Consider the following 15,527-nt stretch of genomic DNA (forward strand, 5'->3'; position numbering starts at 1 on the left):
CACAAATAGAGGTCTCTCATTTATATGCTCCTGGTAGATAAATAACATTAACAACAAACAAATAAATTAAATATAAAATAAATTAAATATAGCTCATCCTTAGGCATCAAGCAATAATGTAATATAACTTTTTCTATATGAAGAAAAATGCAGAGTATATTTAAGCAGGTTCTTGATGATAGTCGAGACTTTATACTCTTCAAGTCTATCTTCCTTCCCCGATATATGTCTAAACAACTCAATAGCTTGGAAGCAACAAGGTGTTTTGATAAACTTTTTTATTAAAACTACACTTTTTGAGATTTATGCATCAAGTAAACTAAGTTGGAGTACATTGCAATCTGGAAAAACTATAACATCCTGAATGTGGTCATTGGTCATATACTCATACAAGTCAGAGATGCTATAGTAGTAGGAGTTAAAGGAGGCCTCTTATATTATTGTTCATGCTACATTATGTGTGAAAATATAAAATGGATCTACCACAGAGTTTAGCAAACTAATGTGCAGAGCCAAATTCAACCCATGCCTTGTTTTTGTACAACCATGAGAGTTTTTAAAATATTTTTAAAGAGTGTTCTTAAAGAGGAGAAGAAAAAGCATATATGACAGAGACAAATATGTGTCCTGAAAAGTTTAAAAGATTTACTTTCTGGCCATTTACAGAAAAAGCTTCTTTTTTTTTTTTTTAAGATTTTATTTATTTATTTGACACAGAGAGAGAGAGAGAGAGAGAGAGAAAGAGCACAAGCAAGGGGAGCAGCAGGCAGAGGGAGAAGCAGGCTTCCTGCATGAGCAGGGAGCCCGATGCGGGGCTCGATCCCAGGGCTCTGGAATCATGACCTGAGCTGAAGGCAGCGGTTTAACCATCTGAGCCACCCATGCGCCCCCAGAAAAAGCTTCTTGACCCCTGTACTAGAAAATTATCCATCCAAGCACAAGCACACAGACATGAACAATCACAGTAGAATGAGTATGGTGGGAATGGAGTATGGGTCAAAGGGAACTCCAAATTTAAGAGTAATGTTTTATTTTTCATTTTTAAAAAGCCAATAACACGTGAAGCAAATACACAGATGTTTTCAATTTTCCCAAAAGAATTGCAAAAACACAGGGCAATGCTCTGTACTTTTCTATATTCTTTTAATTCTTCCCCCTCCAAATTGTCTTACACAACACCACTCCCAGAACCATAAACCACCAAGAGATTTCCACTATTCGCCAGCACATTACTGTAGCCTGAGGCAGTCTGAGTGAGCACAGCAGGGAGCAGAAGAAGGACACCTCTGACACCAGCTATCATCCTCCAGGAGGTGAGCTGCCTGCTAGTAGACCAGAGTAAGTGGTGAGAAGGGAATGGCCAAGGGCAACCACTGGTCCTTTTGTGGGGAGTTAAGAAGTATTTCTTGTCAAGGGTAGAGAAAGAGGGAGTTGCATCCAGATGGAAGAAATTACAGGGTGAAGGGTGGAACTAGAAAGCAGGAAGAAGGGGAGAACAGTTACTAGCTCTTCTCTCTGCTGCCAAAATTTTGAAGGACCTTTGCCTCAACTTGACTCAAGATAGGAACTATGACAGTTTGTGGTATGTGGGGTGTGTCATATGGAGAAGTGATGAGGCTAGATGACGAGAACATATTTCAGTACTGAGCACCCATTTTGTCTCAGCCTCTCATATGTGGTGAGTATTTCCTTGACGTGAAGCACATACCACAGTTGCCATTTGTAGGTGCTTGAAATACTCACATTGTTTCCATGCAATTGCTACTGGCCCAGCTCAGAATGGCCATAGTTCTTGCCCTTCTTTCCCTGTTCTTGGATTCCTTTGCCATTGCTCTTGGCTGTCCAATGTCTACCCTTTAGATTGGTGACCAGTTCAGGTTCTCATCTCTGGTATTTGGGCTTGATCCTGCTCATGTTCTTGGTGCCAGCATTACTTACTCACACCTTGGGTAGCTCTCCTTTTAAAAGCTCTAGGCCAGAAAAACCCCAGTAGTGCAGCTGACACTCTGCCCTTGTCAGGGGAGTGGCATTCAGAGGGAGAAAAGTGATAATACACTTTTTATCCATTCTTGTTCAAAAGTCTCCTCAAAATGGTCATTTCTAAGATTCCATGTCTGAGGTCTTTTTGACAAGCTACCAACCTAACTCAGGTACCAAAGAAAGGACTTACTATTGATAACATTGTCTTTTCAACTGTGTTCATCATGCAAATACAAAGATGTACCCCATCCCACATATGTTCCCTAAACTTTTCAGCTCTCAGTGTTGTCCCAAATGCAGTTTGATCCCTTAGGCTAGACAACCCATGAAGCATTTTTACCTCTAGCTTTCTTAAAGGCATAGGTTAATCTTTATAAATTTCAGAGTTTTCATTAGGAAACATAAAATAATCTTAGGGAAATTGAATTTGAGTCTCTAGGACACCTACCAGGTTCCTGGGTTCCTTATCCCAGAGCAAGGGTGAAAAGGTTTCAAATTCTTCAGGTTCTGTAACTTCTCTGCTTCAGCACCATGTTGGGAATCCATATTCTTATATAGACCCTCATACTCTTTCCTAGCATAAGCATATCCTCCTGAGAATTAACAGGCGCTTTATCCCCTGGGAACAATGACTCTCTAACTTCATCATGGTCTGTCAATAGCAGGCTCTCCTAAGAAATTCAGAAAGCAGGCTCTGACTCACAGTCACAGATTTAATTAACTCTTAAGATTCTGTTCCCACATCAGGTACAGGCTTTGAGGAGAGCCTGTCTCAGACATTGATAAGGTGGCCTATTGCTCCAAAAGTGTATGCCTTAATAGACTCAATCTAAGATTATCACAGACCTTATGTGGAATTCTGCCCACAGATATGTTCTGTTTGGTCATCACAACATCTACTTTTCTAAATGTGAGTGGATTTAGGTAGGTCACAAGCTTTCAAATTTATCATTGACTCCTCCTTTCTTCATTGTCTTATATCTAGTCCCTTCACATTTATTGGCCAGTGAAGGCATTTAATCTCATAAAACAGAAAGGAAAGCCCAGAATCACAAGCATTCTGATATCTTAGACCCTCGAAATCAGAAGTATCAATTTTTATTCAGCCCTCAACTTTGAAAATTGGAAATAAATAAAAAGTATAATTCTGGTGGTACACTTAGGAGGACATATGATTTTCAGAGACAGAATAGAAAAGAAGATCTAGTTAAACATCTTCAGCCTGAAACAAAGTAACAACAGATAAATGAACCGATTTACATAAGCCTACAATGATCATTTGGTCTTCAGGTTAATATAAAAGGGGATGAGCTACAGTCATCAGCATAAGTCAGGCAGGAAATTAGAGAAAAGAGGCTTATAATTTGATAGTGAAAATTGATTTTCCACATTCTAATATATATATATATATATATATATATATATGTATATATATGTATGTACGTATTATAGTCAGAGCATTAAATATAGTAATAAAAATTCTTACACTTGATGTACTTAATCCAGCATCTGTCTGGGATCGTAACAGAAATATACGGCTCAATTATGTCTATGCTACATCCTCCCAGAATTCCTTGACATACATCTGCATTATTCTGAGCTGAACATTCCTTGATCTCTAGATCCAGAAATGGTGTTAAGGTCACCAGGAGGAAAAGCAACTGGAACTAGAAAAAAATACTGGTGTTTTATTTTGTTTTGTTTTGTTTTTTTCAGGGAGCAAGGCAGTGAGAACTCTGCCCCTAGCAGGGCTCAATTTAGATAAAAGGCAAATTTACCTAAGAAAATTTAGGTAAAAGATTAAACAAAATGTATTATCCTCTTCCTGTTTTTGTTTCTCCAATTCAAATTGCTGCCCCAGCCCTTCCTCCTCCATTTCTTCCCTTCCTTTATTCCTCTTTTTTTATTTATTGTTAGTATTATAATTTCAGTGTAAAAATCTATGAATTTCACAATGACAAATACTCCTTATAAAAGGAGTTGCTCTCATGGCCCTCTCTGAGACCACTTCTATGTGCTTTATATGCTTGTATGACTTTCCCCATTGTCCTGGAGCTACCTCCACCCTTTCTAAAACACTTGGAAATCTTTTTCTGAACCATTTCTCTTCTCTGAGGTTAAAAAAAAAAAAAAGGTAAAGAAAAAGAAGTTGATAAGTATGCCACCCTAATTGATTTATGGAATTAAATGGGGAAGTAGAGCTTGCACCAAAAAAGAACAAGCATGGCTTTTCAGTTCAACCGGAAAGATGGCTCAAACCTCACTTGGAGGCAACCAGCCTTCTGTCAACCTACAACCTCTCCTGGTGAGAACATCAGGGTTTGAGTTTATGTCGTGAATCAGCTTCTTTTGGCCTTATCGTCCCTTCGTTGTTGCAACAACCAGACCCATCACTCATTGGCTGGCTCCACAAAGGGAGAACATGATAACCTCTTGCCTTAGGCCTGCATTGTGCTCCTCTGCTTCTTGCCCCAGGGCTGACACTGAGGCAAGACACATTCTCAGGTATTCACTTGGTATTCATACATGTGAGAAAGAATGGGGGAATTAACAACTCATAGGATAAACATTGACCAATGGTAAATGAGATCCAATGGATAAATGTTTTCCTCCTTATTTTTCTGGATGGACTATCATGAGATGTATTTGATAAGGCTTCAGAGTTGGGTCTGCAGGAATAGTCCATAGTCACCCATAAAGGTGACTGGCTCATTATTTATTTACCATCTCTCAGCTCCAAATTCCTCTTTGCCTGTTCTATGATGATGGTGTTGGACTCTGTAAATACCTTTTTGTCAACTGACACAATGTTAAGACTTGTCAGTGGAAGGCAGTGGAGGAACACTGGAGGGAGAAGGATTTTTCTCTTCCTGGTTTCTGTGTGCTTTGTTGGCCGGACTCCCACAGAACATGCTATTTTTCCATTGCTTGGCACTGTGTGGTTTCTTCAGTACTCAGTTCTAGCAGTGCACAGCTTCCTCCAGTATTAGTCACTGAGCTTGTTCTCCATTCTTCACTGGGACAACAGGGACATAACCAAAGGCCCAGACAGTATGTAGCAGCACTCTAGCTGAGGGAACATCTCCTACCTCTTCTCCTTAGCCCTGGGTATGTGTATATAAATTGGGGCAGCACAGGGCTAGCCATCTAGCCACCCAACCCTCCTCTCAAAAGGGCAGCCTGGAGCTACCCCTGCCTGAGCCTCACATGGAAATGTATTATAGTCCTATAAAGGGCACTCTCTCCATATCCCAGTTCCAGCAGTGCCCAGCAGTCATAAGCTTGTCTGGCACACAGAGCTCAGAGACTTGGCATCTTTCTTGGCACTCCCAGAGGGCAGATTGTTTTGCAAGCTTCACCAATAGACACCTTAGTAACTTCACAGGCTCAAAATTTACTTAAAAAAAGTAAATCTGTCCATTTACATATGTACTTGTTCATTGAGGAAAGGAAAATACCCAAATTCCTCGAGGATTATTAGACATGGGATATCATTTCTCACTGATAATAGGCAATAAAACATGTCATCATGCTCTTTTTTGATTAAAGTATGAGATTATTGGGGCAAGATGATTAATGGAATTATTGACAAATTTTATCTCACAGTGAACACAATGATTTTCATACCTGTGGTTATTCCCCAGAGCCCTAAGTATATAATTGGTTATATTACACTTATGAGCTGGGAAAACTTTCATGTTACCACGTCTGTGAAGTTGCAACCATTACAGAAGGAAAGACAAAGTACAAAGTCAAAGTAAGCACAAATAAATTTTGTGAATAGTTGTCCCAGAATTCCATGCCACTTATCACTGTATTATAGATGCCTCTCCATTAATTCACATTCATGGCCTCACTGAAGGTTCTGATAAGTTACTGGAAGAGAAGGAAAACATTCATGCTTGGTTTATGGATGGATTGGTGGGCAAGTTGGCACTAACCAGAAGTAGAACACAGTGGCACAACAGCCTCACACATGGGTGGCCATTAAAGAAAAAGAGTGCTGAAGGAAAACTCCCATAATGGAAAATGCCCTTGGTTGTTAACTTAGAAAGAGAGGTTGTCTAAGGTATGTGGATATACATGGACTTCTGTACTTTGCTGAAAGGCTTGGATAGTTGGTCAGTGAATGGAACTAGCAAACTTGAAAGAAGAGAGATAAGGAAGTCTGTAGAAGATGTATGTGAAATACATACTGAAGTGGATACAGAGGGTGAAAATCTTTGTATCTCATGCTAATATCCATCAAACAGTACCCACCTCAGAGGAGAAACTCAATAATCAGATAGAAAGAAACTACATGTTTCATCAGCAAGCTTTGGCTACACTACTGCTGATCCAGTGGGCCCACAGATGGAGTAATAATGGCAGAGATAGAGATAAAACATGAGCCAAAAGTATGAATTCCCTTTTATTAAGATTAATTTTGGAGAGGGCGCCTGGGTGGCTCAGTTGGTTAAGCGACTGCCTTCGGCTCAGGTCATGATCCTGGAGTCCCGGGATCGAGTCCCGCATCGGGCTCCCTGCTCTGCAGGGAGTCTGCTCCTCCCTCTGACCCTCCCCCCTCTCATGTGCTCTCTCTCTCATTCTCTCTCTCTCAAATAAATAAATAAAATCTTTAAAAAAAAAAAAAAAAAAAAAAGATTAATTTTGGAGAAATTGTGTAATCTTCATTCCTGGGTTGTTAGTAATGCTATTACCAACTTTTAATGTTCAGCTAACAGCAGCAAGAACTGATCCTGAGCATTTGATATGGCATTTTGTATGTATATCAGATATAAGAAAGGGCAAAATAACTACCTATATATGATCCAATGTTGAATTACATTGATATGCTTATAAGATGCACTCTATAGAATGACTATTTTTAGAGTTAATCAAGAATTTTAAGAAGAGAAAAATTAAAGTGCCTTTTGGACATCATTCAGAAAAGAACAACAGGTCTATTAACAAAGTTTCCTACATTAAATCTGGACTTTTTGAATTGTATGCAGTCTGAATGAATACTTTATTCAGGTCTCATACTACTTGAAAATACGAATAGTTGTTTACATACATTATCTCACTTTACCTTGAAAACAAAACATAATTTAGGTGATATTAATATGAACTCACTGACAAGGAAACTAAGCAAATATCACACAACCTGTAAGTTACTTAGTTTAAGATTGTTGGAAGAATATCTAGGCCCTTTGGGGCAATTACCCCATTCTACCAAAGCACTCATTCATAAATGGCTTTCTATCTACTCTGAGATAACTAGTAAATAGTGATTAGATTTGTTGCTGCTTCTGAATTAAGACCTTGATAATAGCCTTCCGAATCTGCTTAATCTTCACACTGTAGATGATAGGGTTGAGCACAGGAGGAATGAGAAGACATTGGCCATGATGGTGTGGACAAATGGAGGTGCTGAATGGCCATAGCGATGGACAAAAGACAAGCTGCTGAGGGGGATGTAGAAGACGGCAACAGCACTAATGTGGGATATGCAGGTGTTGAAGGCTTTTTGCCGCCCCTCTGAGGAGGTAATGCTGAGAACAGATAGGATGATCAGTACATAGGAGAGCAAGATGCAAGGGCAATCAAACCCAGTTGTGGAGAAAATTGCAAACAGACCGAGGATGTTGTTGATTCTGTTGTCTGTGCATGAGAGTTGAATGAGATCAACATGGTAGCAATAAGAATGTGAAAGGACCACAGCACTGCAGAAGGACAGCCTCTTAACAAAGAGCACCACTGGTAACATGACAGCAACATTTCTTATCAAGATGCTCATCCCAATCTGGGCAATCCTGGCATTGGTGAGAATGGTGGTGTATCTCAGTGGATCACAGATGGCTACAAAACGATCAAAGCCCATGGCCAGCAGAACCCCAGACTCCATGAAAGTAAATCCATGGAGAAAGAACATCTGGTCAATGCAGGCATTTAAGGTGATTTCTCGGGCTTCAAACCAGAAGACACCAAGGGTAGTGAAAAGTGTGCACAGGGATAAGCTCAGGTCTGTGGCTGAAAGCATAGAGAGGAAATAATACATGGGTTCATGTAGGTTCTGCTCACGGAGGACCACAAATAGAATCATGCTGTTCCCAGAGAGGGCAATGACATACAGGAGACAAAAAGGGATGGAGATCCAAACCTGGGCTGCTCTCAGGCCCGGGATACCTGTCAGGATGAAGGTCAGAGGTTGAGCATTGGTATTATGGAGGGCCAACATAATGAGGGACTGAGAAGACAGGGATATTTGAATAAGTAAACACATAATAAATATGTAGCTATCACTTAGAACATCTTTCTGGCACTCTCACATTCACTGAATTACTACTGCTGATTCTCTAAGAATTTTAGTTTTTTCTGAGCTTTCTAGTACTGGATGCTTCTCTCCATGCTTCTCCTCATTTATTGAAAAGAGAGGATTCTCTGAATTATGCCACATCAAATTTTCCTAAGTCTGTATTATCTTTGGTGACAACAAACATCACAATTAAGTCATCCCTTCCTGTAAAAGTTCCCAGTAGAATATTTAAACAATTTGAGAAAATTGGTCTCGAGTATTTTTTTACTGAAGTATAATTTAACATACAGTGTTATATTAGTTTCAGGTGTACAACATAATAATATAATGATTTTCAGTATTTTTTGAAAATAAATTACTAATCCTGAAATAAAGCACTGAAAAAATCAAGTCACATTTGAAATGTGGATATTATTAGTTTTTCCAGGGAAATATTCAGAAGAATGCCAAAGACATCCCCAAGACACATATGTTTATATATGTGAATTCAAGGTGGTCCAAAGAACTACCCTAACAAAAATAATTGTAACTCCCATTTGTTGAAAGTTCTCTGTGTTATTGACATTTTATATGCATTATATAATTTTATCCATACACCAACTCTAGGAGGTAGATAGCAGTATATTTTGCATATGAGGAAACTAAGACTCAAAAATTAATCGCCCAAGGTTATCTTTATATAGCACTACGTAATTGTTGAGAGAAACCATATATAACACAAAGGTGGAGGAAGAAAGAAAGAAAGAAAGAGAGATAGGGAGGGAGGGAGGGAGGAAGGAAGGAAGAAAGAAAGAGAGAGAAAGAAGAAAGAAAGAAAGAAAGAAAGAAAGAAAGAAAGAAAGAAAGAAAGAAAGAAAGAAAGAAAGAAGGAAGGAAGGAAGGAAGGAAGGAAGGAAGGAAGGAAGGAAGGAAGGAAGGAAGGAAGGAAGGAAGGAAGGAAGGAAAAGAAAGAAAGAAAGAAAGAAAGGAAGGAAGGAAGGGATGGAGGGAGGGAGGGAGAAATTGAGAGAGAGTGAGGAGAGGGAGGGAGGAAGGGAGGAAAGGAAGGAAGGAAGAAAGAAAGAGAGCTAGAAATGCAAACATTGCCATTATAATTGCCAGATTCGGTTGACTCATTTTTGTGATCCTCTCATTTATCCAACACTTACGTATTATGCTAAGGATACTTTCTTTCTGGAAATTCTCTCTCCTCATGTATTGGCACTAGTCTCTTTTACTTGTCTCCCACCACTCAGCAATTTCTCTCTCTGACTTCCCACCCTGCACCCAAAGAACCTTAACTTTGGAATCCTTCAGGCACCTGCCCTTTGCCCATTCTCAATTCATTTAAATAATTATCTGGTCCATTTTCACAGTTTCATCTTGCACCTATTTAATGAAAAATTTCAAACAGATATCTGAAGGCAGCTGTGGTTTCCAGGTTCTTTAAGATTAGAACTTCCTTCTGAACGTTGCCACACATATTTCTCATGAGTAAATCAAATTCAATATTTCAAAACCAAATTGATCATTTTGCCCTATAATTGTTCTTACTCCTATATATTCTGAATAAAGCTTATAATTTTCATAAAAATTAACCAATTCTCTAAGTCAGAACTCTGGGAATTGTCCTGTACACATATCTTTCCCAATCAATCACCAAGTCCCTCCTACTTAAACTTTAATGACTTTCTTCTTCCACCTCTTCTTTATTTAAGCACAAAATAATCTCTTTCAGATCTTCAAACCTAGTCTATTAATTAACCTACAAATAATAATGTATTATAAATATAAGATGACAAGGGCTCCAAAGCAATAACAACATCCATTTATTAAGCATCTTCTCTATGCCAGAAAAATAAAAATGAGAAAATTCTTTAAACTGAATAAAAATGGGAAAACCACATATGAAAATCTATACAGCAAGACACTGGAGTACATGTGTAGTCTGAAGAATATACATTTATTAGGAAAACAAGGATATAAATTATTTTTTCTCAATATAAGATGCTAGGAAAATATTTAAATAAATGTGAGAAGAAGCAATTAACAAAGGTTAAGAGCACAAATGAATGAGTTAACAATAAAACCAAAGTTGATTACTTAAAGAGAAAATATGTGAACTTTTTTCAAGAGTGGTCAAGAAAATTTTAGAAAAAGTGTGATTAACTGCATGAGAAATGAAAAAGAAAACAAAAGTATTGAGAAACAAAACTTTAAATATAATGGTATAGTATGCATAAGTATAACCATATATTTGGCAACAGATACAAAATGGACAACTTTATAGAAAAACATCAATCACCAAACTAGTTCAAGAAATCAAAACCAGCAGAGGAAATGTCAATGACGGGGAAAACTCCCACAACCAAATTTGAAGGAAAAAAAAAGTATTTCTATCTTTCACAAATTCTAGTAGAGTGGAAAAGAGGGAATTTTGCTTCCCCAGCAAGGAGACAATGCCTGGAGACAGTTTTGGTTGTCACAACTGGGGAGGGAGTGCCACTGGCATCTAGTGGATTGATGCCAGGGATGCTTACATCCTAAAATACACAAGACAACAAAGAACTATCCAGCCCAGGATGTGAACAGGGCTGAGGTTGAAAAGCCCTATTCTCGAGCATATAAACAGATGGAAAGCTAGTTATCTAATTACTTAGAATGACACATGCAAATATTATAAATAACTTTTTAGTAAGTCAGATGTAACTGTGCTTTTAAAGAATATGCACTTTGAAACAGTGGACTTTGTCTTATGAATGAAAGAATTATTCACCTTAAGAAATCTATTAATGGTATGGCTATACAAAAAGATTAATGGAGAAAAAACCTGATCAAGGGATGAGAAAAAAATCAGAAAATTCAATGGCAATTCAAGATAAAATTCTTAATATTTAGGAAGGAAATGAGTTCCTGAATGAAAGACATCTTCTAGAATTTGGAGCAAACATATTTACTGGCGACCTATTAAAAACATTTCTATTGAAGTCAGTAAAAGATAAAGATACCATCACAACTACTATTCAACATTCTATGAAAAAGTCTTAGTAAATAAGAAAAAACAAGTAAATGAAAGGAAAGTGTTACTTTTGAAAAGAAAATTTTTCAAAGTCTTTATTTAGGTTTTAATTGATTCTTTACCTTAGAAATCTAAAAGAACAGACTGCAAACTCTTAAAATAGAGTTAACGAAATTGACCACAGAGATCAATATCACAAATTAATACCTTTTCCTGTTCATAAGAATTAATCATTGAAGAAATTTTTAAAAAATAAGTATTTATTTATAATAGCCATAAAACTATAAACTGTATTGGTATAACACAATGTCTGTGTTTGGCAGGGAGAGAATAGGTCTCTAAAAATTTATTGAAGAACATAAAAAAAGTCTTTTATTTCTTTCTTAAATATAAAAATATTCCATAGTGAAAAGATATGAATTCTCCCATGAATATTCTCATAAATTAAAGCATTATCAATCAATAACACAAAAGAGTTCTTAATGGGTAGTGACAGATGGATCCTAAAATGTATTAGGTACAATAAATGTGCAAATATATTCAGTATAATTTGAAAATGATGAAGGGAGGGACTTGTTCTTTGATATATCAAAATGTAATATAAAGTTATCATAATAACAAAATATAATGTTGTCAAAAGTTTAAAAATATATATCCCCAGAAAAAAATTGCATTTCAAAAAAATGTGTGAATGAGGATAAAGAATATGATGACAATGGCATCTTATAACACTAGAAAAAAGAACTGATATGTGATAAATGATGTTTGGTCAATTGGCTAACAATTTATAAAAATATTAAAATATCCCTATTTTATACAGATTTCTGCATTTGGATTAAGAATTTCAAGGTAAAACAAAGCCCTTACAATAATATTAGAATAAATAAGAGAAAATGCATTTAGGACTTTTTTAGTGAAGGCCTTATATTTAAGATGAAATTAAAGCTATTAAGTAAAATATTGATACAAAACACTGCATCAAATTTAAATGCTATTGATTGCAAAAGATGCCTGTGAACAAAATAAAAAGTACATCATATCATACATGCATTAGAAGGACAAGACCAAAGAATGCTGCTGCATGCACTTCAAACTAGATCGTGTGTCTGTTGTTTGTTTGATGACAGTCTGTGGTTTGATCAATGGTGAGGGAGTTGGGAATAGGAAACATAACACTAAGTAGATTTCTGTGTCCAGAGGTTTTGGTCATGAAGGACATGGTGGACATTGGGATGTATTATTTCTGGTCCAATAGCATAATAAAGATGAAGTTAGGTGTCCTTCCTCCTGCATTGATGGGAGGTAAAACCCTGGTAACCCATTCCCATTTAAGATGCCTCATCTGTAAACCTTGAACCTTAAAAATATCCCTGATCTGCCTCTTTCCAGTTTGTCTGTAATGATTGGTCAAATACCAAGATGTATTTGAAGTACTTCTTTCTAAATATAAATGGCTTCTGTGAAGACAGCTATTAGAAAGCTCAGATTACCAGTATCCTGTAAAAAGGTGGAGCTGATGCTAAGTAAAATAACTCAAAAAGCTTATTTTCTAGAAAATGGAGATATGGAAATCAGTCAAATTTAAAAGCTGATTGAAACAATAAAATTTACAATAAATGTCAAATTTGGGCCACACAGAATCACAACTATTCACTCCATTTCCTTGACATAACTGAGTGTTTTTCTCCTGGGAATAAATATTTGTTTGCAAACTTGTTGTTGATATCTCACTTCATTTCCACAACATTTAGCTTGCGCCTGCCACTCTGCACCCCTCTTCCCATTATCTGTACCCTTCTACCTCTGATTTGCAGTCCTGGGCTTCTCAGTACCTGCCCTACTCCATGCCTCCCACTGCTCCATCCTTTCCTGGCCCTCCAGATTAGCTCTCAATAGTCCCTCTCCCTGGTCTGCTCTTTCTGCTCCTGGCATCTTACCTCGCTCCCAGCAGAGGGAGAGTTGCCCTTCCCACTCACTGCCCAGCCATGTATGCATGTGGATAGCTCTTGGACCTGGGCTTCTATAAGGAGCTCAGCATGTAACCCAGCCCTGCTGCCAAGAGACCCTTGGGGTTTAGAGATAATATAATCAGATGAGCAGCATAATTCTAGGTGTGAGGACTAGGCTTTCCTTGGAGGCTCATCACACTAGACTGAAGCAGGTCTAAATAATATGTTTACCATCTCTCTTTTAATTATTTTTAAAATTATTTTTAATATTTAATTACTTAAATTTTAATTATTTAAAAATTTATAATATTTTTCAATAAACATAAACATTGTTTTTCCCCATTACCTTTATTTTATTTTTTATTATTATGTTCAATTAGCCAACATATAGTACAGTACATCATTAGTTTTTGATTAGAGTTCAACAATTCATTAGCTGCGTATAACACCCAGTGTTCATCACAGCATGTGCCCTCCTTAATGCCCATCACCCAGTTACCCCTACCCCCCTCCATTCTGTTACCTTAAGTTTGTTTCCCGGAGTCCAGAGTCTCTCATGGTTTGTCTCCCTCTCTGATTTCTTCCCATTCAGTTTTCCCTCCCTTCCCCTATGGTCTTCTGAGCTATTCCTTATGTTCCACATATGAGTGAAACCATATGATAATTGTCGTTCTCTGCTTGACTTATTTCACTTAGCATAATCATTACCTTTAGATCCTATTTATTGCCATGTAGGCTGCAGGCAAGAAATACTCTCATACCTCCTCCTTCTCTCCCTTCTCCATTACCAAATTCAGTCACCTACAGCATAATATTTGCCTGGATAAGATATATAAATTTACATACAGTCTTAGAGCTATGATTAAATATTACCTATTCACATTTCAGTTGTTTGAACCTCAAAACAAATTTTGATTGAAATATGAAATACACATTATTCAACACAGAATCTAAAATATATGGTGTGACTAAAAAAGAATGGCATAGCATCTTATATCAATAACACATATTCATCAACATAAAATTAATTCTTTCCTTTTCCACTGATTCAATTGCCCATAATTATGTCAAATTTCCATTTAATTCACACTGGACCATGGTTTTCTACGACAACTTTCTGTTTCTCTGAAATTCAAATCATCTTCCATTTTGCAAGGCTTTAATACATTCTGCATTTTTTTATTACATTATGTTAATCACCATACATTACATCATTAGTTTTTGATGTAGTGTTCCATGATTCATTTTTTGCATATAACACCCAGTGCTCCATTCAGTACGTGCCCTCTTTAATACCCATCACCAGGCTAACCCATCCTCCCACCCTCCTCCCCTCTAGAACCCTCAGTTTGTTTCTCAGAGTCCATAGTCTCTCATGGTTTGTCTCCCCCTCCCATTTTGCACTTTTTTAAAGCATATTAGAGTGCTGCTTTCCTGGGATTACTTTACATGGCACCCCTGAATAATTTCCACTTGTACCTGGTTGGCAATGGATATTTATTTTATTTTGCTGAAGTACATACTCTGGTTTTACTCAGAAAAAAGAAGGAAAAAAGAAAAAGAAAAAGGATGCAGGGGCGCCTGGGTGGCTCAGTCGGTTAAGCCTCTGCCTTTTTGCTCAGGTCACGATCCCAGGGTCCTGGGATCGAGTTCTGAATTAGGCTCCCTGCTCGATGGGGAGTCTGCTTCTCCCTCTCTCTCTGCTGCTCTCTCTCTATCTCTCTCTCACTCTCTCAAATAAATAAAATCTTTAAACAAGAAAAAAAAGGATGCAGAAAATGATAAATTTTCTTTGTTCCTGCCTGTCTAAAAAAATTATTTTTTGCTTTTACATTTTATTGATGGATTGGCTATATATAGAATTGTTAGGCTGTTATAATTTTCTCTGAACATTTTTAAGGTAATTTAATATACTGAACAAAACTGAGTTAAAATTTTGGTTCTATATGCCCACACTGTAAAAACTTAACTCCGCAGTGCCTTGGTTTCTCTACCTGTAAAATGTTGATACCTATTTCATTGGGTTGTTCTATACAATCAGTAATTCAGTAGCTTTTAAACCATTAGAATACAACTTTGCATGTAGAAACAAACAAATCTCACCCATTCACAACTAGGCCTCTGTAAACCAAAACTGAACTTTCTTGCCTTTTTTTATAGGTCATCTTTTCCCTACTCTAATGCATTAGGCTCTACTTTTTTTTATTTTTGGTACCTTGAAATTCCACAATATTGTTTCTGTATATACCTTTTTTTTTTCATTTTTCATTCTTTTTCCTTCTTTGCTCAGTAGTATTCAATT

The 15,527-nt window shown here is 37.1% G+C and overlaps 1 protein-coding gene across 1 annotated transcript; it reads right to left on the reverse strand.

Moving 5' to 3' along the window:
- Window positions 1–7,225: 7,225 nt before the first annotated feature.
- On the reverse strand, window positions 7,226–8,200 carry LOC118549822 (olfactory receptor 51F2). Its single transcript, XM_036114424.2, is given in 3 exon segments — window positions 7,226–7,264; window positions 7,266–7,354; window positions 7,357–8,200. Coding segments are annotated over 3 exon segments (972 nt in total).
- Between the last annotated feature and the right edge of the window lie 7,327 nt (window positions 8,201–15,527).

Source organism: Halichoerus grypus, chromosome 11 (genome assembly GCF_964656455.1).
Source record: "Halichoerus grypus chromosome 11, mHalGry1.hap1.1, whole genome shotgun sequence".
Taxonomy (NCBI): domain Eukaryota; kingdom Metazoa; phylum Chordata; class Mammalia; order Carnivora; family Phocidae; genus Halichoerus; species Halichoerus grypus.